The sequence below is a fragment of the Hirundo rustica genome, chromosome 2, assembly GCF_015227805.2.
Source record: "Hirundo rustica isolate bHirRus1 chromosome 2, bHirRus1.pri.v3, whole genome shotgun sequence".
NCBI lineage: Eukaryota > Metazoa > Chordata > Aves > Passeriformes > Hirundinidae > Hirundo > Hirundo rustica.
In genome coordinates, this window is record NC_053451.1 from 93,126,955 (window position 1) to 93,150,283 (window position 23,329).

Consider the following 23,329-nt stretch of genomic DNA (forward strand, 5'->3'; position numbering starts at 1 on the left):
TCTGACTTGTTTTAGTGTTGTTCTGTTCTTTATCTTAGCAGAATATTAGGTTCAGACTCTGGTGCTTGTTTTACTAAATGTCGTGTCCCAGCATTTGTGTTTTACTTGTCTCATTTCTGCTATGGTCACTCTTGTGTTCTCAGGTTGCAGTTTTTCAGCTGCATCTTCTGAAGCTAACACGGATAGAAATATAACCTGGAGAACTCACCGGGGACAATCTCTCCCAACAGTCTATAACTTGTTCTTATCATGCAGCCAAATGACCTCATTTTTTAAAATTAAATTACATTGCAGAAGACTAACTTGATTGTATGAGAAATCCAGAGTTTGCTGATTATTTGCTCTTTCCATCGTTTTCAGCTGAGAGTTGTAGTTTTAAACATGTTAACTTTCTCTAGACAACTTTTCCCATTTCCAAACAAGAAGTAATTTATCCTTAAAATGGAAATAGGGGATTAAAATGGCAGAAAATTTATGATTACCAGATGCACAAAATATATTAGCTGAGCTGGTACTTATTAACATGGACAGTTCCCTTATTACATTAATTTCAGATGAAGACATGTGGATTCTGTCATCTGGAATTAAAACTACATTGACATACAACACCCAGAGCCACTTCTGACAAGCATAAGCCTCCAAGTTTCCCAGCCCCATACTTCAGCAAGCCTTGGGCATCCAGTAGCCTCCTCCTCATGCCCCTCTTTCCATGAAGAGGTAGGCAAGATGTGGGGGCCACCTGTGAGCAATGCTGCACCCCCAGGTAAACATTAAAAACTGTGAAGTCCTTCCACAATAAACATGACTACTTTTCCCTTAGGCAAATATAACTAGGCATGTATTACTAGGCAATAATATTAAGGTGCCCATAACTGAATTTAGATGCCTCACATTATATGAGACAATTGAGGAAAATTTATGATTTTCATCTAACACTGATTTTTCAGGTATTAGCTTGTCTAAGGTTTGTTGCTGAAATTCTTTATTCAGTGAAGCAGACTGTGTTGGAATGACTCAGTGTGATGTTTTCCATCTTAATGGTTTGACAAACAACTCTGTCTGGTTTGTGTTGTGTTTCTGTCCAGTAGAGGAAGTGACTGGGAAATGAAATGAACATGCACAGTTTCCTGGACTGGACTCTGCTTTGTTTGCTTACTTGATCACATATTTAGTTGTCTCATAGTGTCCCTATAAAGCAGGACAATAATGCTCACCATGCAGTTCTCTAAGAAATCAGAAACAATGGAAGGAAATTTTCCAGATCTCCAACAGCCCATTTTGGAAAAAAGATACTACTAAACAAGATTATTAGAAGACTTTTACACAAAGATTATGCCACTGTTATTATAGGCTCTCCCTTAAAGCAATCGTGATAACTGTAATCATAATCCAGTGAATTCCAATTTTTATGAGAAAACCTGTTCTTTCTAAATTATCTGGAATATAGTGTTCACTATTTTTTCTTATATTGAGGATAAGAGGGTTTTCTGACTTTAACTCCATATTGGCCCTAGAAAGACAATAATGACCTTTTTCTTCAGGAGGTTTGAGAAATCTGAACAATGTTAACAAATATATGCTGCTGTTGTGCCTTTGAGAGAAGTGCTGAGTATATACCCATGTCTTTAAATAGAAAGCAGTCAAAGGATAACTGCAGTATTTAAAAACACTGAGAGCATTCTAAGTAGGAAGGAACGATAGTTCCATAGTTAAAGTATAAGAAAAAGAGAATATCTGCATTATGTTCCTGAACTGGGAAGATTTTTTCCTTATAACCTCGGGCAAAATGCTTCATCTCTAACTGTCTACATTTCCATACTTTATTCAGTATAAAATGGGGATTATAACCCTTTTCTGCCTCAGAGAATACTAAAAATATATGTGCGGGGACAGACATCCTGAGATGGAAGGTGTTATCTGACATTATAAATGGAAACACAGGATATGGCTACACAGGCTCTCAGTTTAGAGCTGATCTAATCACACAGAGGAAACCCAAGAAACAGAGTCAACAAACCTCATTCTCAAAGGCTCCAGTTACTACCTGATTGTATCGCTCGTGTATTTATTTCTGTCTCTGGGAGCCTGATTCTCCTAGAATATGCTTTTAACTGCTGCAGATCTTCAGGAGGGAGGAAGTGTTGAGATTAGTTTCTAACCCACTAGATTTTATATTTAAGAAATCTTTGAACAGTATAACACATAAGAAGTTAACTAGAGAAAAACTACCCTGCCTCAGGACAACGAAATGCTCCTGCATGTAGGAAACAAATGTGGTTCCCCTGCTAAAACACACACCTAAGAACTGGCAAATCTTTGCAGCTCCAGTGGTGCTCCTTTTGTCCCTCAACTGCTAACAGTTCAACACTGGTGGTAATAAGCCACTGTTGGAAATTCTACAGCTTCCCCTAACCCGAGAATCTGGGAGCGTGTAATGTAGGCTTGGATTCCCAAACATATACAAGCCCAAAATTCACCAACGCTTTAACAGCCATAGGGGTATGTATTCCTACATGCCTTCATAAATTCAAGCCTTAAAAGTCATTTGGTTGAACCTATTTTTTGGTTTTATGTATTTATTGCACCTCTTAACCTAATCAAATATAGTAATTTTTTAACCAGGCATAGAAAAATTATTAAATAGTTTACTGCAGGAAACAGAGAAAAATGCTATATTCACGAATGTAGATACATGGGATAATAACCCTCAGACTAGAATGCGGCAGGCAAGAACACTGGGAATTGTTCTTATTTTCTTAAGAAGGCTACGGATTGCAGTTTGTTTGGTTCTCCTTACAAATATACATAGTAATACACACAGACTCCTCCCAATAGTGTGAATCAAGCCGGCAATCTTCAAGAACTGTAATGGAAAAAGCTCAGGCTCAGGTATGAAGTGGACTTTAGGAGATGGATAATCAGCTTCATAAATACAAAGAGTTCACTAAAGTGAATGGGAATTTTTCTTCCAGGATTTGTAGGAACATGAAGCTCAAGATGCATTCTGCAGGGGATATTGTCACCTTGACTGTCATTTTTTGTCTGGAAGTTTGGCACATGTTGTTACGAAATGACTAATTGCTATACTCAAACTGCAGGAAAGAAAATAATTTCCTTCTATTTTTAAAACTGTTTACCCCATACATTTAACACAGCTAGGGACACAGCTAGTACATAATTTTCTTGACTAGTTCATTGGAAAGGAAAAAATGAGCATCAGGATAAACTCTCCGAACACTGAGAGGGGAGAAGAAAAATCAATAAACACTCTAAAAAGCATTACAGAGTGAAACCTTCAGACTGATCCCTTAAAGAGTACACTGTCAGAAAGCTGCCTAAATACAGCTAGCTCAAGTACAATCACAAGATGACATTTGCTTATCAGTTCATTAATATTTTTGACGTTTAAAACCAAAGCACGCGGGGAATTGGTTCCTCTTTTGCCAACTGGTTGCTTTCTCTTCTTCCTTGTGATGTAAGGAAAAATCCAAACCTTGACCCTTAGGCTTTCAGCTCACATAGACATCAGAGTTGCTACTGGAATGAGAAATATGTGCCTGGGGAAATGAGTGAACAAAGTAAAGTTCTTAAAATAAAATAATACCCACAACGCTGACTTTACTGCTTTAAAGCAAAATAAGATAATGCCACCAAAAAAAACCCAACAAAAAGTCAGAAAACTCCAATTATTTTGTCATTCCTGCTTGCATAGTATTGCAATGCTCTGTAGAGCTTTATTACTGACTTATGCTGTATGTAATGAGTTATGTTTGCCTAGCGATATTATCACATTTATAGAAATGATTCCTTATAAATATATTAGTACATATTTTTTACTGGTTTGCTACATGCCACTTTTTTATTCTGTGTCTTATTTTGATAGTTTCCCCACTCACACCTTTTTCTAGGGCTGATAAAGACCAAAAGTCTTTGCTCTAAAATACTGAAGCCAGAGATGGTCAAAACTCCTATTGAAAAGCTGATGATCTGCTCAAAATGAAACATACATATTTAGAAATATTAACTCAGTTTTATTACAAGGCTTCATTCCAGGCTCTCTTCTGAAATTATTGCTCTGATTTTTAAAATTAAAGAGTTGTCAAAAAGTTGCTTTAACTTTCAAAAATATTTTGACACTATTTTAGGGAGTTTTGACAAAAGAGAAGTGCTCTTGCAAAATGTTTTCATGGAATCACTTGCTGACAGAAGATGATTTAATGTGATTTTTTTACTGAAACTCCATATATGTAAAATGACTGTGATATGACAGACAGCACAGGACTAAGAAAATGGCAAGTAGCTTTAGGGCTAATTAGAATCTGTTTGCTGCTGCATCTAGACTATTCTTTCGAAAGATGTATAATGGTGTCCAGCCCTGTGGGATCAATAGCATTTAATATGGAGTAGGCTTCAATGTGCATCTGTCTGTGTACCTTCCTGTTGGAAAGGAATTCTGTTTATGACTAGAGAGTACTGAAAAAAATGAAACTTCTCAGATAGCCAAGGCACCAGCAGAAGAAAAACAACTGTCCTGAGATGCAAAACATCAGTAAAACTTCCAGTTTATAGGAGACCTAGAATTATTCATCTAGATAGTTAATGTTATTCATCTAGATCCTGCCCCTCTACTCAGCCCTAGTGAGGCACATCAGGAGTGCTGCGTGCAGTTCTGGGCTCCTCAGTACAAAGGAGACATGGTGCTCCTGGACTGGGTCCAGGGGAGAGCAACACAGATGATTCAGAGACTGGGGCACCTCTCATGTGAGGAGAGGCTGAGGGAGCTGGGCCTGTTCAGCCTTAGGGAGAGATGACTGAGAGGGGACCTCACCAACCCCTGTCAGGATCTGCAGGGAGGGCGTCAAGAGGGTGGAGCCAGGCTCTGCGCGGTGGGGCTGAGCAATGGGACAAGGGGCAATGGGCACAAACTGAGGCACAGGAAGCTCCCCCTCAACATGAGTGTGTTGGCTTGAAGGCAAAACCAGCAAGAGACTCCAAGTCAGTAAAAACAATTTAATAGGAGAGAAAAAAAGGTAAAAAAAACAAAAACAAAAAAAACCCCACATGCAATAGTACAAAAGATCACTGACAGAGTCAGAATACAACCTGACACTGTGGTGGTAGCAGTCCAGTTGAAGTGGCCTTGTTGAAGCAGTGCTCCTGCAGAAAGGTCTGGTAGCTCTTGTCCTCTGGGAATCCAGTGGGTAAGGCTGCCTGTGCTGTCCCAAATCCCAGATTATATCCAGGTGGGAATGCTTGGCTCCTCCCCCTGGGTGGAGCATCTCACAATGGGCTGATATCATTTTATCAGTCTTGCAATGGGTCCTTGATTGCCCATTAAACAGAGATAGCTCCTGGAGGGAGTTATCTATGAGTCATGCAGCAGGGCATTGATGGGCCATAAACAGAAGATAGTCCAGAGGGAGGGGGCAAGGGAAATACTGCCCAACCTAGTTTCAACAGCTCATGTGGATGGTGATAGAATACATACTTTGGGCACATCTTACATTGTAACCTAGGACAATGAGGAAAAACTCCTTTATTGTGCAGTTGCTCAGAGGCACTGAGCAAGATCCCAAGTAAAAATTTTAAATGTCCTTTGTTTTGCTCTTATATAGCTTAAATCATGGTTTCTGGCATCTCTTTAAATATTGGGAAACACAAATTTCTTTTTTGACACACTAACACCGATTCAGTAGGCTTTCTGTAAGTATATGGCATTATGGAATGTACTTCAGTCTCCTTAGTCAACAGAGGAACAGCTGAAGTGAAGAGTTTGAAAATGGAGAGGTGGTAGTAATATTATGAAAGTCACAACAAACAGGCTGCAATGCAGAACTAACACAAGGAGAAGGGTTAAACTGGATTAAACTCTCTCTTCATCTGAGCCCCACTTGCGCACAAGGACATCTATCTGAAACTGAGTCACAGAACATCATCCTAAAACATATGGCTATTCAAAAATTAGATCCATTTAATACCCTTTTAATGCTGCAGACTCAGCATAGCAGGGCTCTAGGCCATTATGAGGTTGCCTATGTGGAAAATACATGCTCAGGGACAGAAGCCACATGGTGCTGGGGCCAGAAGAGGCCCAGCTGCTGTACTTCCTTCCAGGCCTGCCATAGGCTAACTAAGGCACAGACAGTATCCACCCCTATTTCCAGCCACTGTAATTCTTAGCATTGGCTACATGACACAGAAAAAATGTCTGTCCAGCACAGTGAAATGCTGGAGGTGTTACCATGATTTCCTACTGCTTTTGGTGAGCCCCATGAAAAGCGAGAGCTATCTAAGGTATTGTGCCCTGTAGGCATAACCAAAGAAGAGTTCACAAAAGCGGCACACCAAGGATAAGATTTTTTCCTAAGGATAAGATTTTTTTTTGCTTAGTACCACTGATTAGATTTACACGATTTAAGATTAAAACGGACAGTGATACCCTGCAGACTGATCTTTTGCAGAATGTAAATGCAACTCAGTAGCTCCCATGCCAGTTCATACCTGGTCACTAGGCCTGTATCAGAAGGGTGATTTTAAATGTTTTAGATATGAATAAAGTGCCATGCTTTTAAACATCTCTCTCTAGTAAGTGAATATCCTTATTTAATTAAAACTGTAATTTGTTTCTAGTCTTACTTTGGCAAGCTTCAGCTTCCACCTCCTGCTGGATCTCATTGCATGTTCTTTTGTTATAAAGCTATTTACTATCAGAAACATGATCTTTAAGTAGCTGATCTGAAACACAAGTCCCTTTAAACGTCTAAGGAGGACTTGATTTTCTTGTAAGACACTGTTATAATTTTAAAAGCACACATTTAGCTCTGCAAAATTATGAACTTTCTGTACTGTAAAAAATCTGAGCAGCAATAACTTTTTTATTGTCCAATGCTGAGAGACCAAGCAGCAAGGTGAACTAAGCTTATAGCTATACAGTAAGAAAATAGTTTATATTTTTTTTCTTTCTCATTCGTAATGAGATTTTTTTAAGATGATTTAAGCAATCATAGCTGTACTGGAGTTGGTAAAACCACAATAAGCTGCATGTGCTAGCAACCTGCTTTATCACAATTAACATTTTTTTAACAGGATTTTAGGATTCATTCTTTCCATTAAGAAAAAAGCCAGGAGGTTTGTGAGGAGTGACATTAACGAAGCTTAGTTTCCCTCTATTTTCCATCCCTCTTGCCTCTTTCTGACTACGTTCCACATTATTTCCAGAGTTCTCTGTCCCTTACACCTTCAGTTCCTAAATCATCCATCAGGCTGGGAAAGAGGAGCTGGTGCTGTAGATGGCTCAGAGCTAGGATGTGTGCACCAGGGTGTGCACACCAATCAGCTGCTTGGCTAAGAGCAAACACAGCAGAGAGAAGTAACTTCTCCTTATCTTTCTTTTCAAGGGGGGACTGACAGGCCTTAGTACCCTCAGCTGCTGAATCCCTTTAAATTTTACTAATATCCTTAAGAATGCTATCCCTCTGCTGAATGCATTTAAAATTGGTGATGAGATACGGCAGTTACAAGGAGGCACTGACATACAGAATAACTGCACTAAGCCTCATTTTCTTGGGAAAAAGAGGCTAGAAATGAGAGAACACATTCTCAGTAATGTAACAGAATGGTGGCTATCACACTACCTCAGAAGCATAACATAGGATGTGGTTGTGCTGAAGTTGAAAAGCTTAGGTTTGTATTTGGACTGCTGCTTGCAGGAGGCCCAAGTGAGCCCAATTCCATGGCATGTTCTCATCGTGCTGCTCCATAATGTGTTCTGATTTCAGACCAGTGACACAATTGCCTTAGTTAAAATGAACTAGTGTGACCAAAAAGAATTAGTAATATCCACTTATAAGCAGTAACTGGGTATCTGTGAGTGACTGGATTCCCTTGGAATGTAAAGGTTTTATAAAGGAACACCACTTTCAGATATAATTGCAAAAGTTGGGGTTTTTTTGCCTCATGCAAGAACCAGATTTGCTGCCTGCTAGATTGACACCTTCCACCGTGGAATCTAAATCTGAAGTGACTAGCAGCAGTGGTGAGTCACCAGCTCTTTGCAGCACAACGGTGTTTGCTTTGGGCAGAAAAAAGGAACAGAGAGTCTTCTGCTGTTCAGTACCAAAAAAAAAAAAAAAGCTCACACCATCTTCGAAGCCTTCAGAATTTTTGGAAATGAAGCTTACAACTCTTGTTCACACGGGATAAAGTTCTGGTAACTTTATTAGTTTTGGGTCCTATTTTATTTCTCAAAAAATTCTAAAGAATGTATCACTATGAACTGAAGAGTTACACTGTGTGTGATGAGACTATGAAGGTTTCTACTAGAAAATTCCAAGCAACAAAACCCCATACATCCTCAATGTGTTTCAATTCTTGGCTTGCCAATGTGATTTGTTTCTAGCAGTAATGCTAGCAATGAGCTGTTGCTTACATCTATAATGCTTCCATCATGAAAGGCCACGTGTACATGCCTGTAGAAAGCATACACACAAAATTGTGGCTGTGGAGACAATGAAGCCAACAAGGACTGTCAGAAAGCCATGTGCTGCAGAGCAGGAACGAATTTTTTCACAGCCAGCAGTGCACCAAGCCCACCTGGCTGCTGCTGCAGCATTTTAAATCACCCCTTACAGGTTCCACGGGACTCCAGCAGCACAAGGGCGATAACTATTTCCTTAGTATGTATTTTGGGCTGGACACGGCATGAATTTACTGAAGAAATGGAACTCAGACATCTGGTAACATCGGTGTCTGTCTAGGGGTGACAAGCCTGAGGAGCAGGTCACAGGGAGCAGCGCAGACCAGCCATGAGTGTGCTGTCCCTGGTGCCCACACTGCCCAGCAGCCGGAGCCCAGGCCCTCCGCAGGGACTGGGGACACCCAGCTGCATGGCACTGCAGGCCACAGAGACGTGGGTCCGGCATCCTCACACATTTTTCCAGACCTGCCCCAATTTGTAATGACTTTGTGTGGAAAAGCCACTAATGAAACTTGGTGCCCAAGGCAGCAAATCACAGAAGTGCAGCCACCCCACAGCTTGTTCTTCTCTGTGGGGAGTAAGTGAACCCGATCTCCCTGGAAGTAATTCGTGGTGTTCAATTACTTCTATGGAGTTTTGGGGGGAAAAAACCTTAGATACTTGTGAGATCTTTAAATTTAGTTGGGAAATATCTAGTAAAAATTCCTAACAAGAAGGTGAAAATCTTCATCTTAAACAATTCTTGTAGTTAGCCTGCTGTAAATGTAAAATATAAGGTAGTGATGTAATTGGGCAAAATTTGGTAAATAACAAAAAAATAGTTGAGTTTCCACGATCTAATGGTTGTTCCTGCCTGTACATTCCCTCAGTTGGTCCTTCAGAATTTTCGTTCACCCTGGCTGTGTGCCTTCTCAGCACTCCTGTGTTGCTATGTTTGTGAGGATGTCTGTACGTAGCACTTACAGCTAATGTGGGACTATTGCAAAATGTGGAATGTGTAAATATTTCTGAAGAAATTTCTGATGTTCGATCTTTGTATACTTTCAAGCCTAAACAACAACAACAAAAGAGATTTAATCTTTGAAACGGAGAGCTGCTAAGAAGCTGTAAGCGATGTCCAGGCGTTAGAAAGACAAATTAATTGCTGGAAGAATTGCTTTGTTAAGGTTCAGGGCTTGATATGTTTCAATGACCTCAGACCTGGGGGAGATTAACAAAACTTGGGGCTGATGGTAGACACAAAGAATGCAGAATTTAGGGCCACAAGGACATCTAGCAGGACTTCCAAGATCAAGAAGTAATAAAGCCAATTCAGCAACTGTACTGAAATCAGCTCCAACTGGGTAAAAGGTAATTCTGGCAGGACGAGATTGTGGCCCCTGACTCACAGCTACCAACTCAAGAAACCCACTGACTCAAAAGAAAACAAAGACTGAGAATGTAGACTAATAAGGATGAGAAATAAGGGAATCATTAATAGAAGATAGAATACTAATTAAGAAGAGAACTATGTAACTTGCAGCCAATAAACACTAATTCCTTTGTTTACTAAATAGTATGAATAGTAAAAAGTTTTGATAGTTGCGATGTGGATCTGCCACCCAGCACCCCTTTCAGTGCAGAACTGTAAATAAATCAAATACCTCGACCCTGTGTGCGTATTGGCCTCTAGCACATCGGATGAAAGAACCTATTTTGGGAACAGGATTACTCTGCATCCATGTCTACATTCTGCAATCCCACGTCTCAAGCCCACTGTTAGCCCTCCATCAAGGACTTTTTCGTTCCTGCCCGTGATGGCCCGAGAAGGCCTCCACCTCCCGCACGGGTGACAAGATCTGTGTTGCAGTGACTCCGTGCTTTGACGGCCCGTGACTTCCCGCAGAGGCCGTGAGGGTGGTTGAGAGGAGTTTCCAGGTGCGGGGCGCCGCGGCGGCGGGCCCGGCCCGTTGGCAGCCCGGGGACGGCGGGGCGCTCCCGCCGCCGGCCCGGACCGTTGGCAGCCCGGGGACGGCGGGGCGCTACCGCCGCCGGCCCGGCCCCGTTGCAGCCCGGGGGACGGCGGGGCGCTCCCGCCGCCGGCCCGGCCCGTTGGCAGCCCGGGGACGGGGGGCGCTCCCGCCGCCGGCCCGGCCCGTTGGCAGCCCGGGGACGGCGGGGCGCTCCGCCGCCGGCCCGGCCCGTTGGCAGCCCGGGGACGGCGGGGCGCTCCCGCCGCCGGCCCGGCCCGTTGGCAGCCCGGGGACGGCGGGGCGCTCCCGCCGCCGGCCCGGCCGTTGGCAGCCCGGGGACGGCGGGGCGCTCCCCGCCGCCGGCCCGGCCCGTTGGCAGGCCCGGGGACGGCGGGGCGCTCCGCCGCCGGCCCGGCCCGTTGGCAGCCCGGGGACGGCGGGGCGCTCCCGCCGCCGGCCCGGCCCGTTGGCAGCCCGGGGACGGCGGGGCGCTCCCGCCGCCGGCCCGGCCCGTTGGCAGCCCGGGGATGGCGGGGCGCTCCCGCCGCCGGCCCGGCCCGTTGGCAGCCCGGGGATGGCGGGGCGCTCCCGCCGCGGGGGCTGCCCGCGCGCGGGGGGCGGCGCCTGCCCCGGAACCGCCGCGCGGGGCATTGTGGGTGTGCGGCCGCGGCTGCGGATTTCGGCGGGTCCCGTGAAAATGGCGCCGTAGGCGGCGGCGGGAGCGGGAGGTGCCGCCGGCTCCCTGCGCTGCCGACCGGGCGGCACGTCCTCGCCTCCCTCCTTCCCTCCGCCACCCCGCCGTGCTCCGGCTCTGCCGCCCGCTCCCTGCCCGCCGGGCCACTTTCTGCCTCCCGCGCGGCGATGGCGACTCCGGACCAAAAATCCCCCAACGTTCTGCTGCAGAGCCTCTGCTGCCGCATCCTGGGCAAGAGCGAAGGTAACGGCGTCCCCCCGCTGTTCCCACGGCGGCGGCGCTCGGAGCCCGCGGGGGCTGCCCCGGCAGGGCTGGAGAGGTGCCGCCCCCTCGGCGGGGAGCGTCGGCGGCCTCCCGGCCCGGGGCGTGACAGCCCGGCAATGCTGAGGTGCCGGCCGCGCACGGCCGCGGCCCCGCGAGCGGGAGCCCTGCGGCGGGAGGCGGGTCCGTGCCCTCCTCCCCCGGCTCCCCCGGAGCGCTTCGCTGGCTTGTGAAGGCGATCTCCTCTTCGGGGAGCCGGGCACCGGTGCCGGGGTGTTGGGGCCAAAGGGGCCTCCGTGTCCGCGTTGAGGAACCTCCGCTTCCCGCCGGTGCCCGCTCGAGTGGAGCCACTGGCGTTCGCTAGGTCCGCTACAGGTTCTCGGTGTCTTGATGCTGCTGTGAATCTCCAGCAGGGGAATGGATCTCTTGTCTGTTTGCGTAAGTTTCTCCCTTGCAGTCAAGGCGAAGACTGTTTTTAGTAAGCAGTTGGAGGGGTGGAAAGGAAGGCATGCATCTGCCGAGTCTCCTTTTTAAGTTACTCTGTCAGCATGGCTCATTAGAGAAACTCCTGCAAGAAGCTTTTATTGCATCTGTTTTCTTGTATGAGAGATGACTTTCTCCCTCATTAGTAATGGTTGTCAAGTCCCTTGTTCTTTTCCCTCTCCATGCTCCTTTCTTCTGACAAGTCTTTTTAGATACTTCCAGGACAGTAACTAAAACTTTTGAGCGTTGACCTGTTGTAAAAAATTACTAGAACATGGCCTACGTGTGGATTATTGCCGTCTTAGAAATCTAGACAGTGAGTAAGAAAGTACAGATATATATGTTGTCTGTCTCTCAGACTTTGTTTCCATCTGTTGCAGACAGCATGTCCTGGTCTCACACCCCGTCTTTGTCTCTCAGTTGGAGAGATAAGGGTTTAGTGGATGAACTGTTTGGGGAATGAGGAACTGAAAGTGGCAGCATGGCCACATCCAAAGAGTTGCAGTTACTGTCTCAATGTCAAAACGAGGATCAATAGCAAGTGGTGTCCCTCAGAGGTTTGTACTGGGGTTGACGATGATCAATATCTTAATAACATAGACAGTGAGCTTGAGTGTGCCTTTGGAAGGTTTGCAGATGACACCAAGGTGAGCAGTGCAGGTGATGTGCTGATGGAAGGGAGTGTCAAGCAGAAGGACCTTCACAGGCTTGAGCAGGCCCGTGTGAACCTCAAGGTTCTGCACCTGGCTCGGGGCAATCCCCAGTATCTGTAGGGAGTGGGGGATGAATGGGTTGAGGGCAGTCCTGCAGAGAAGGACTTGGGGAGTGGATGAAAATTCGGACATGAGGCAGTGATGTGCATCCCAGAAAGTCAACATATTTTGAGCTCCTTAAAAAGAAGCGTGGACAGCAGCTAGGGAGCAGTGATTCTCCTCTCACTGCTCTGCTTTTGTGAGACCCCATCTGCAGTACTGTGTTCAGTTCTGGGGCCTCGAGTCCTAAAAGGATGTGGATGTGTTGGAGCAGGTCCAGAGGAGAGCCATGGAAACTGTGAGAGGAACGGAGCACCTCTCCTACAAAGCAGCTTTGAGAGAGTTGGGGTTGTTGAGCCTGGAGAAAGCTCTGCTCAGAGATCTCATTGTGGCCCATCGGTGCTTAGAGAGGGTTTATAAGAAAGACATGTTTTACCAAGGCCTGAAGTGACAGAACAAGAGGCATTGGCTTTAAGCAGTTATAGGGTATGTTTAGATTGGACACAGAGAAGAAAGCTTTTACAGTCAGGATTGTGAGGCACTGGAACCAGAGGCGTTGTAAATCCCATCCATGTAAGTGTTTAAGACCAGATTGAGCGGGGCTTTGAGCACCCTGATCAAGTGAAAGATGTCCCTGCCCATGTCAGGGGAAGTGGACTAGATTGTCTTTGGAGGTCCCATCCAGCCCAAACCATTTTGTGATTCATCTGAGAGGGATGAATCACAAAAAACACTCCATATAACTCTAAGATCGTGTGGATCTTTTTCAAACTAAATAATTCTACGATCACCAGCTATTGATTGCTCTGTTTTGTTTTTTCAAAATCTTCTCCTTCTCCATTGTATTTTTAAGTCTTCTGCAAGGCAGTGTTTTTTTTTTTTTTTCCCCAGGATCTGCAGTATCAGATTCTGTGTCAGGAATTCCTTTTGTAAAATTTTATCTGGATGTGGCAAATTTCTACTCTTCCCCTGTCTCCACCACATCAGCAGTAGCTTCTAAACTGTGTAATGCCTCTTGCATTCTTCTGTAACCACGTTGCTTTTAGCAAGTGTCCTAACTGTATTTTAAAGGGTGTTTCACATCAGACTATAATTCTAAGTTGCTCTTATAGCTCTGTTTTTAAAGCTCTTTCTTGCCTTTAACGTTCTTTGGGAACTTTTTTTTTCTGATACAATTGGTATATGTTCTTGTTTAAGAGTATTTCAAACATTTGCTACCAGAAATCTCAAATTATTGTGCTAGTTCCTAGTTCTATTTCCAAAAACAAATTAAAAAATTGGAAAATAGATTGTCTTGCTTTATTGGAATAGTGGATGCCTTTTCATTTCTGTAATGTCCTGTTTTCTTCATGACTCTTTTTTCTTAGATTTGGGGTCAAATCTAAACTCAATCTTAGCTTGTTTCTTAATGATACGAGGTTTGTGATACTTAAAAAAGTTAAACAGAGCATGAGGACAAGAAATGGAAACCTCTGTTTATCAACTGAAGTATGAGTATTGCGGTGAGATGGCTCACTTCTAGCAGCTTAGGATCCAGTGGTTTTTTTTGAAGTTAATAGTTCTGATACCTCACTGTATCTCCTGACTGGAATAATAATTTTATTTACAAGCAGTATGTGCAAAAACATGCAGGAGAACTGGGTTTTGTTATTTTTCTAAATAAATGTTGAGCTTGTTCCTGTGTGTTGGGATTCTGAGAATGTAACTTAAAATCCTTTCTATGTTTGACTAATGAAAGTGGAAATTTTGGCCAAAATCACAGTAAGTTTCTGTGTGCAACCTGTAGCCTGCTTGTCTGCGCACTTGAGGATTATCTGAGGACTTCTTTGAAGTGACAGCTTAAAAAATAGGGGGTTGTCTGCCACATTTATCACCCATGTTTTTATGCATGTGACAGATGGGAAGTTTGTTCTTACCCTGCTCTTTATTCCTTTGTTAGCAGGGATCCTAGCACTGAGACCTCACCCTTCTGAGACAGGATTTCCCTTGAAGCAGTCGCTTGTAGTACATGTGTTAGCTCAGATATAGACTTCAAGTGTATAGAGACTGAAAAAATCAAAAATTCTGTGAAAGTCTCAGTCATTAAAGGTGCATGTGGTGGTTTTTCCCCCCAGCACCTGATATCTATGTCAAAGGAATGCATAAAAGGCAAGAAAGGAATTTTGTTAGCGCTAGCATCCTCTGTGTCAAGGAAACTGCATGTATCCAAAGGTGGTAAGGAACCCATTGGACAAGCTATTTAGCATCCTGCTGTTTCTCAGGCTTGTAGTTCTTGTTCTTTTCAGCACAGGGTAAGTTTGAAGTAAGGTATTAGTGTGTGGTTAGTGGTCTATTTGCAGCTTCTCTACTCCTTGTGTACAATGAAGTTAGGCTGCTTTGTATATACACATCATCTTTTTTGAAGCAAACTTTACAATTGTTATCAGTTTAGTCTTTGGAAAGTAATTTATGATGTTCAAATACTCCTACAGAGCTTAGGGACAAAAACCTTAGACACTTAGGAGATCCTTAAATTTAGTAAAGAAATCTCTAGAAGCTGAAAACATCCATCTTAAACCATTTGTGTAGTTAACCTGCTGTGAGTGTGAAGTACAAGGTACTGATGTAGTTGGGTGAAATTTAAATAGTAAATAATAAAGGAATTGATGTTTGATTTCATGGTTGTTGCTGTCTGTGCGTTCCCTGAGTTTCTACTTGAGAATTTTTGTTCTCCTTTGTTCCTTCTCAGCACTTGTGTGTTATGTTTGTGAGGAAGCTACAGCTTCAGGAGGAGCTGAAGGGTTCTGTTTATATAATATCTGTGTGATAATTGTTCACTTAAGGGATTCATCTCCTTCCAAGTCTATGTTGTGCAATTCCCCACCTCAAGTCTTCCATAAATTCTCATCAAGGAATTTTTTGCTCCTGCCCATGACAACCTTAGAAGGCTTCCACCTTCTCTGCTTGTTAAAGATTTATGTTGAAGTGAATTTGTGGTTTGATGGACTGTGATGTCAGGCTCTGTGGTGGAGCCGTATTCTCTCTCTTCCCCCTTCTGGAATCATCCCCTAAGTATATGGCTTGCTTTGTTTCCAGAACGAGTCAGCTGCATAGGCCTAGTTACTGGGATTTACTTTTCTGCAAACAGCTCTGCCTCTGGGAAATTCATTACAAAGTCTACTGAGTTATGTGGAAGTCCCCTTCAGTTGTTTGTTCGGTTTTTTTCAACATTACCTATCTAAACTTTTTTTCCCCTAAAACTAGTGTTTGAAAGCTGTTTGTTGCTGTGCTCTAGCCAGTCCTCAAGGAGGGGCTTCAAGCTTTGCATGGTGCTGTGTGTCTGCAGTCAGCCACTGTGATTAGTTTGGGGTCTCTGCCCCTGCAGTTGGAGGTGTTGCTGACCTCTCTCTTCCACATGTTCTCATAGTACTGTACTGGCTTTGTATTATCTTCTGTGTTTTTCCAGGCTATCCACTCACTTTTATACTTACACCTGATCTTGCATGGAGCTTGCCTACCTTTGCAGTAATTGCTATAATTTTCTTTTTCCCCTCTGTGTTTGTAGGCTCCAGCAGTTATACAGGGTTACATGCCTCTTTTCAGACAATCCTTTTAGTCCCTCTGACAGAAACCTTCTTGTTCTTAGCTGTCTTTCACAAACCTCCTGGTAAACTTAAAACTCTAAGAACTCTTAGTGCCTCCAATGGAAATGACTGGTATTACTGTAAATATCAAGCTAAATCTATTTGAGTTTGAAACTTAAAAAGATTTTTGTGTGCCAAAGTACTATTGGAGGTGTGCATGCTCTAGAAAGTAAAGTAGTATTTCAGTCTTTGGGGAGCAGTTTGCTACCTGAAGTCCGTACTGTGGCCTCAATTTCATCTCCAGAGTGTCAGTGGCATTTCTGTTACTGCTGTTTGATTTTGGTTTTTTAAACTCTAAATTATTGGAATAGATGTTAAAATTTCATGTCGGGGGAAAAGCATAGAGTTCATTCAAAAGGTGATATGGAGGGAGTTTTACCTATGCTAATAACAGAGCAGATGGGAGTTGACAAAAGATGCAAAAATTCACAGTGAGGGAAAGTTCTTAAAAGATTGACAGAGCTGTTGATAGTCCATTGGGATAGTTCTCAGATAAACCTGTTTGCTAACAATGCAGCAAGAGCCAGCCATATTAACAGAATTAAAGAATAGTTGTTTCCTGGGCTGTGCATCAAAGTTTGTGGACAGCTTCTAAGTAAGAAAGAATGGGAGTGTGTGTGGCTTGGGCTTTATTTTGTACTTAGGTTGATTATTTTCCTTTGTGGGAAAGGGGTCTGGAGACTAGAAAACCCGTTAATTAACAATAAATTTGAAATGCTTCAACTAAAAGCTTTGATCAACAGAAGAGAAGCTTAGGATAGTTGACTAAATCAGAAGACTGATATAAAATCAATTTTCTTCAGGAATACCTCATAGAATTATAGAAAGGCTTCACTGGAAGGTACCCTAAATGTCATCCAGTTCCAACCCTACTGCCATGGGATGGAACACCTTCCACTAGACCAGGCTGCTCAAAACCTGTTCAACATGGCTTGAACACTTCGCAGGACAGGACATCCACAACTTCTCTTGGCAAACTGCTATAGTGTCTCACCATCTTCACTGTGAAGAATTTCTTCCTAGCATGGTGTCTAAATGTGTCATTTTTTATTTTAAAATAGTTTCTCCATGTCCTATTACTCTCTGCCTATATAAGAAGTTGCTCTCTTTTTTATGACCCCCTTTAAGTACTGAAAGGCCACAATAAGGTTTCTGCACAGAGCCTTGTCTTCTCCAGGCTGGACAAGCCCAGCTCTCTCAGCCTGGCTTCAGAGGAGCAGTGCTCCAGCCCTTTGACCATCTTTGTGGCCTCCTGTGGACCTGCTCTTAACAGGTCCAAGTCTATTTTTTATGCTGGGGACCCCAGAGCTGGATGCAGCACTGTAGGTGGGATCTCATGAGGCTGCAGTAAAGGAGAAAATCGTCTCCCTTGACCTTTTGGCCAACCTTCTTTTGATGCAACTCGAGATGTGTTCAGGCCTTTTTGACTGCGAGCACACATTGCTGCCTCATGTCCAGCTTTTCATCCGTGGGAACTCCCAAGTCCTTCTCTGCAGGGCTGCTCTCAATGGGTTCTGCCAGTGTGCAGTTGTCTGGGATTGTCTCAAGCCAGTGCAGCACCTTGCATGTCATAACCAGGCTGGGCCTAAAACTGCACGTTTCAAACCCAGTGTTTTCTATAGGAACAAGCAGTTTAGCTCACAATGCACGTAGATTCTCCTCAAGAACAAAATAGTAATGCTAATAGCATTTGAGACCAGTCTTCTAGTTTATCACTATATACCATGTTAATGCAATTGCCTTTTCCCCCAGGTAATACTTCCTAGTAATGTAGAACATCTGATATGAGTAAAACAAGGAGATATAGCAGCATTACTGTCTTGGCAAGCATCATATGTACTCATGATATATGTGAAAAGGTGAAAAGTTCTACAGCTTTTCTTCCCAGCTTAATTTTGCAAGAACAGCATATTAGGCATTTTGCAGACACTGTTATAGGAAACAAGTTTGTTGTTTGGGGTTGGGTTTTTTTTGTTTTTTTTTTTCTTCAGTGTGTGGTTTTGGCAGCATCTGTATCTGAAGTAGTTTGCAGCAATAATTTTTCCCTGGTCAATGCCACTCCTGCAGCATTGAATGCAGTTTAGAGTGTCATTGTTTTACAATAATTTTGTATTTGTGTTTAAGGAAAATGGTTGTCTGGGATGGTGGACAGCTGACTTGAGAGTTTGCTAACCTTTGAAAGAAAGAAACTGGTTTAGCTAAACTTTCTTTGGTGTGGTCCTATAGTTTAGAAATTGTTTATAGATGTATTTAAATCACCAAATGTCTTTTTTCAGGAAGCAAGATTTCTCACGATGATTTGGAAAAACAGTTTCAATTACTACTTAGGTATTTCAGGACTTCCCCCTGCTTGCTTTTAGAAACTTGATTGACCAATAACCAATCTTATTTAAAGAAATATGTAAGAGTATAAAGTGAATTTCAGCTCATTTCCCTAAAATTATAGGTAATGTTAGCAGCTTCTTTATAGCAAAAATCTTCCTGATTTTCAGAATGTCCTCTAAAATACTGCCTTCTTGCAAGTATATTGGCTAATTATCTCTTTGTCTTGTGAACTTTTCCTTTAATTTTTATATTTAGTCCTTTTTCTCCTTGCTTTCTTTACAGTCAGAGTCTTTCTGTGCATTGTTTCTATATATTTTTTTTTCATGTGCTACACTTACATTTTCTTCAGCTTTAGAGTGCTGTTATCGACCTTTTGAAGTAGTTCAATTCTAATACTGCATTGTGTGTAGGAAAGTTTGAATGGCTGTGTGGAGTATAAATCTTTGAAGGATTGATAGGTTGCTTTGTTAGAAGGAGACAGTTTTTAAATTTTCATTTTTTTCTTGTGATTCGCAAGTGCCATTTCTCTGTTTAGCTGTTTGGCTGTTTCTCAGTGTCATTCATTGTGTGTGTATTACTTAAGGGGTATAGTCTGAGAAGTGGCTGTCTATATCTGCATTCTCTGCTGTGATCAGACCTCTGGAAATCAAGTCATGATAATGTTGTTTTACCCCTTTAGCCTTCAGACAGCTGCATCAGATATATTGAGCTTGTTGTTATGTAACAGAGTCATGCTGTAATCATTTTCTGATGAAGGATGTTCAAATAGATGGCTGTATATTTTAAGTATGTCTGCTGTCATAATGATGATTCTTTGAGGAGGGAAGCAATTAGATGTGCCTATTAGTTATAAGCTGTGAATTTTTATTGTACTGACACATATCTGTGTTAAGTTATGTTTAATCACTTCAGGTACAGAAGTTATTTTACAAATTCATGAGAAATAATCTGCTGAAGAAACACCCACAGCAGGGAATTTTGTTTGTAAAAGAGAAGCTGAACTTGATTTGAATAAAACATGAAAATCTGAATTAAATAAAATAGAAAAGCAGTCTTGTAGAGCTGTTGAATTGCTGGTGCAAATCAGAAATATATCAAGAGCAGATAACTTTTTCCATGTTTTCAGTAGTGCAACAGGTTTAAAAAGCAGGATTTGTTGGATGGAATTGTAGTCTTTCATCTAGAGATCTTTCTCAGATGCCTTGTTAGGGCAGTATGGAAAAGGCTGTACTAAGTTTCAGTGCTTTAACTAATCTTGCTCTGGTTGGTGTTGAGATAGAAGGTTGTTACAGGAGGTAATCTATTTTCCTTATCTATTCCTTATATAAAACTTCCCCAATACAGGAAAAGCTTACCTCTTTCCTGTCTGCTGGCAAGTACAGAATTGAGGAACTAATGGAACATATGTTTGGGATAACTTAGTGCCAGTATTTGACTTTATTGACCATGCAAAATACTCTTTGAAATCTTGAGTTCTGTTATGACATGCATTAAACTTAGGACTTACACAGAAACGTTCCCTCATACTTAACTCTTCACACCTGGTTCACCAGTAGCTGGACCATTAAATTTTTATTTTTATATTTTCAAAACCTTATTGCAAGTGAAAGGTTGCTTAGTCTAACAGTAGAGGAGGCATTTGCCATAGAGATTTGTGACCTTACAGTAATAGTGGCATTTTCTTCCGGAACAATAGAACAATACTCTTGCTCCTCCTGTAGGCCAGTATTGTCAAATGCTGGTAAGTGTTAATGATTTCATCTGAGCAGACTGTTTTCCTGATTGTGTGAGGTATTTCTTGGTGTGAATTGGTTAATGCTTGCTGTTCTGCAGTTGTGTTCTGATAGAGTTGGACCAGTGGATGACATTTATAGTACAAGACAGTGTAAAATGGGCATTAAAAAAAAGTAGGGCATTCAAACACAATCTAGCACATAATGACTTTCAAAATTCAAACTTCTTTCCATAAATTTTTGAAGACTTTAATGCATTTAATCAATATTTGACTCCTGGTATCTCCAAGGTGATTTTTTTTTTTTCCAATTGCAAATATTAGTTTATTTAAGAGATGATAAATGCTTAAAGCATTTCTTCTTTTTGTGGTCCTTTACCTTATTTCGTTTTTCTGTTCATTTTGTATGTATTTGTCCTGACCAGCATCCTTGGCCAAACCTTTGCTGCCTTATTGGGCAGTTTTCCCTGAGAGCTGACTGCTCAACTGGCTAAATAAAACACACAAGCATGTGATGCATTTGCACACATAATTGTTATCTACAGAGCAGACAATACGCAGAATTGCTTAGATGAGTTTCTGCCCTGAAGTAAAAAGATTCAAATATGTGGCAAGCACACTTGGATATTTTCTTATGTACCCTTTTCCTTGTGTTACTACAGTTGTTTCTAGATAAGGAATAAAAATGTGTCTGACCTTTTATAAGGGCATCTGACATGTCTGTAGGTGTATTGTTTGATTTTCAGGTCAATAAATGGGAATATGACTGTGCTGTAAAGGTATTAATACTGACCTGGCCCTATCTTGGTGTTACCAGACTGTTAGTTTCCCCAGAAAGCACGGTAATTGCACTAAAAAAGTGCTGTTCAACAAGATTAAAACCAGAATTATTGCATGAGGAAGAAGCAGTGGAAGGAGGTCACTGATTTGTTAGTGTCCATTGTTAGCGTGCATGTCCAGTGTTAGCGTGGGATGAGATGCTGATATCTCTGAGCTGGCTTTGATCCAAAGGGTGAAACCATTCAAACTATTATAAACAAAACCAAACCTGAAACCAAGATGCAAACTGGTAAAAACACTGTTGTGGATATGCAAGTGAAGATCCACGGGTAGGTGGTGAACATGAGTGTATTGCTGTGGTGTGTGAGCTGAACTGTGTGTCTGTGTGCCAGGTCCCACAGCATCTCTGGCCATGGGGATAGGCAGAGCCAGTTAAGTGCTCAAATGCCCTTTAGTAACTGGGTAGACCTAGGTGTCTCTTTCAGCCCAGAATAGGAAGGGCTTACTCAAAAATTTTGGTGCAGTTACTTGTGGATTGTGTACAGGTGAGCATGTTTTGAAATACTGCATTAATACTATGATAAACTGGACTTTACTGCCCTCTGGTTAGAAGTGTGCCTAAGAATTGCGGCATAGTGTTATAAGATCTAAGCCAGTATGCTTTGCTGCTTTCAGACATAGCAATATAATCTCATGTCTGCCTTTTTTAAAATTAGTTTTAATAGATTTAATATAGATTCAAGAATGAATTTAATAATTCAAAATAGATTTAATAATTTAATTAGTTTAGCATTCTCCTTAACTGACAGAGTTTTCTTTTTCTTTCAGCTGATGCAGCCCAACAGTTTCAGTATGCAGTAAGAGTTATTGGAAGCAATTTTGCTCCCACTGTTGAGCGTGATGAATTTCTTGTAGCAGAGAAAATCAAGAAAGAACGTAAGTGCATCTTGATCCTTTCTTAGAAATACAAAATTCTTTGTTGTTGGAACCCTGGCTACTGAGAATTTTAGACTTTCTGTGCTGACAGGCACTGACCCCCAAGAAAACACACTACATTTGACCGGAGGCTTTGGAAGAGGCTTCCAAAAGTGAGTGATAGCACTGGGATTATGGGTGTGTAGTTTGAATACAAGTATGTAATATCACATGGTGGAAAACTTAGAGTTTAAGGTCTTAGTATATAGTAATATATATATAAAGCAAGATGGAGATTTTAGGGTATAGACTAAGTCCTTCTTTTTCCTCACCTTCTTGGGTTTGGCTGGTGTATTGTAATTTGGTAGAAAAATCTGCATTGTGGACCATGGGTGGTCAGTTATTGGGTTAAAAGTAAAAATCATTTTGGTGTAATTTCATAATTGGAAATTTTGTTCGTAAATGACCTTGGAAAGAGATAGAGCCATTTTTCACTTTGTTAGCTAGAACTCACAACTTGTGAGACTGTACTATAGATAAGAATTAATAAACGTCTGAGTCTGAACATGAGCACTGTCTCTCGGGCATTTAATCCTGCCTCTAACAGAAAAGAAGATAAGAAAACCCACACTTTGTGAAATTAATCAGGTTATTTCTCTGAAAAGGGGACAACTTTGCCTCAGAGATAGTTACCTAATCTATTATTAATGCTTACTTCCTGAAAATCTCATGATGTAAGTGCCATTAATTTTCTAGTAAATATTTCTGAGTGGTTATTTGTAGCTCAGATTTTTCTGAATACTCAGCTTAAACTTTCCTTGCTGCTTTGTATCTTAGCTGCTAGAAGGCAAAGAGCAATTAATACTGCACTCCTTTCACCTTAATAGTACTCGGAATTCAGAGTTCATAGAATATAGAAGAGTGAAAGACTGATATTTTTGTGATGTGCACTTCAAGAATATGACACATTGGCACAATTAACTTCATGAGCTCTTGTGTGGACCTTGCTGAATGAGCATCCTGGGAATTGATGGAATGGTTTGTGACTTACCTGACTTGCCTTCAGTCTCTCTACAAGTTTTCTGCAACCATCTTCTTAAAAACAAAATCACAGACCATGGCTTTGTAAGGGATGTTGCATTTCCATTCCATTGTGCTCTCTGCTGCTCTGAGTTAAGTGTTGCACTGTGTGTATCCAAAGGGGACGTGATGAATTCTTCTTGAAAAGCCACGTACTGCTTTCAGCAAATTCTGCTGTGCAATAGCATGTCCAGGAACAATTACTTGAATTGTGCTAATGAAATTAAAGCTTTGTATTTGAGCTTTGACTATTCAG

The 23,329-nt window shown here is 42.2% G+C and overlaps 1 protein-coding gene across 1 annotated transcript in view; it reads left to right on the forward strand.

The window, feature by feature from the left end:
- Nucleotides 1-11,177: 11,177 nt before the first annotated feature.
- TUBGCP3 (tubulin gamma complex component 3) overlaps nt 11,178-23,329 on the forward strand; it is a 48,689-nt gene continuing 36,537 nt past the window's right edge. Inside the window, exons 1-2 of the mRNA XM_040055297.2 lie at nt 11,178-11,365; nt 21,907-22,014. Of these exons, the coding sequence (XP_039911231.1) occupies nt 11,290-11,365; nt 21,907-22,014 (184 nt within the window). The 5' untranslated portion in view covers nt 11,178-11,289. The remainder of the gene's footprint in view (nt 11,366-21,906; nt 22,015-23,329) is intronic.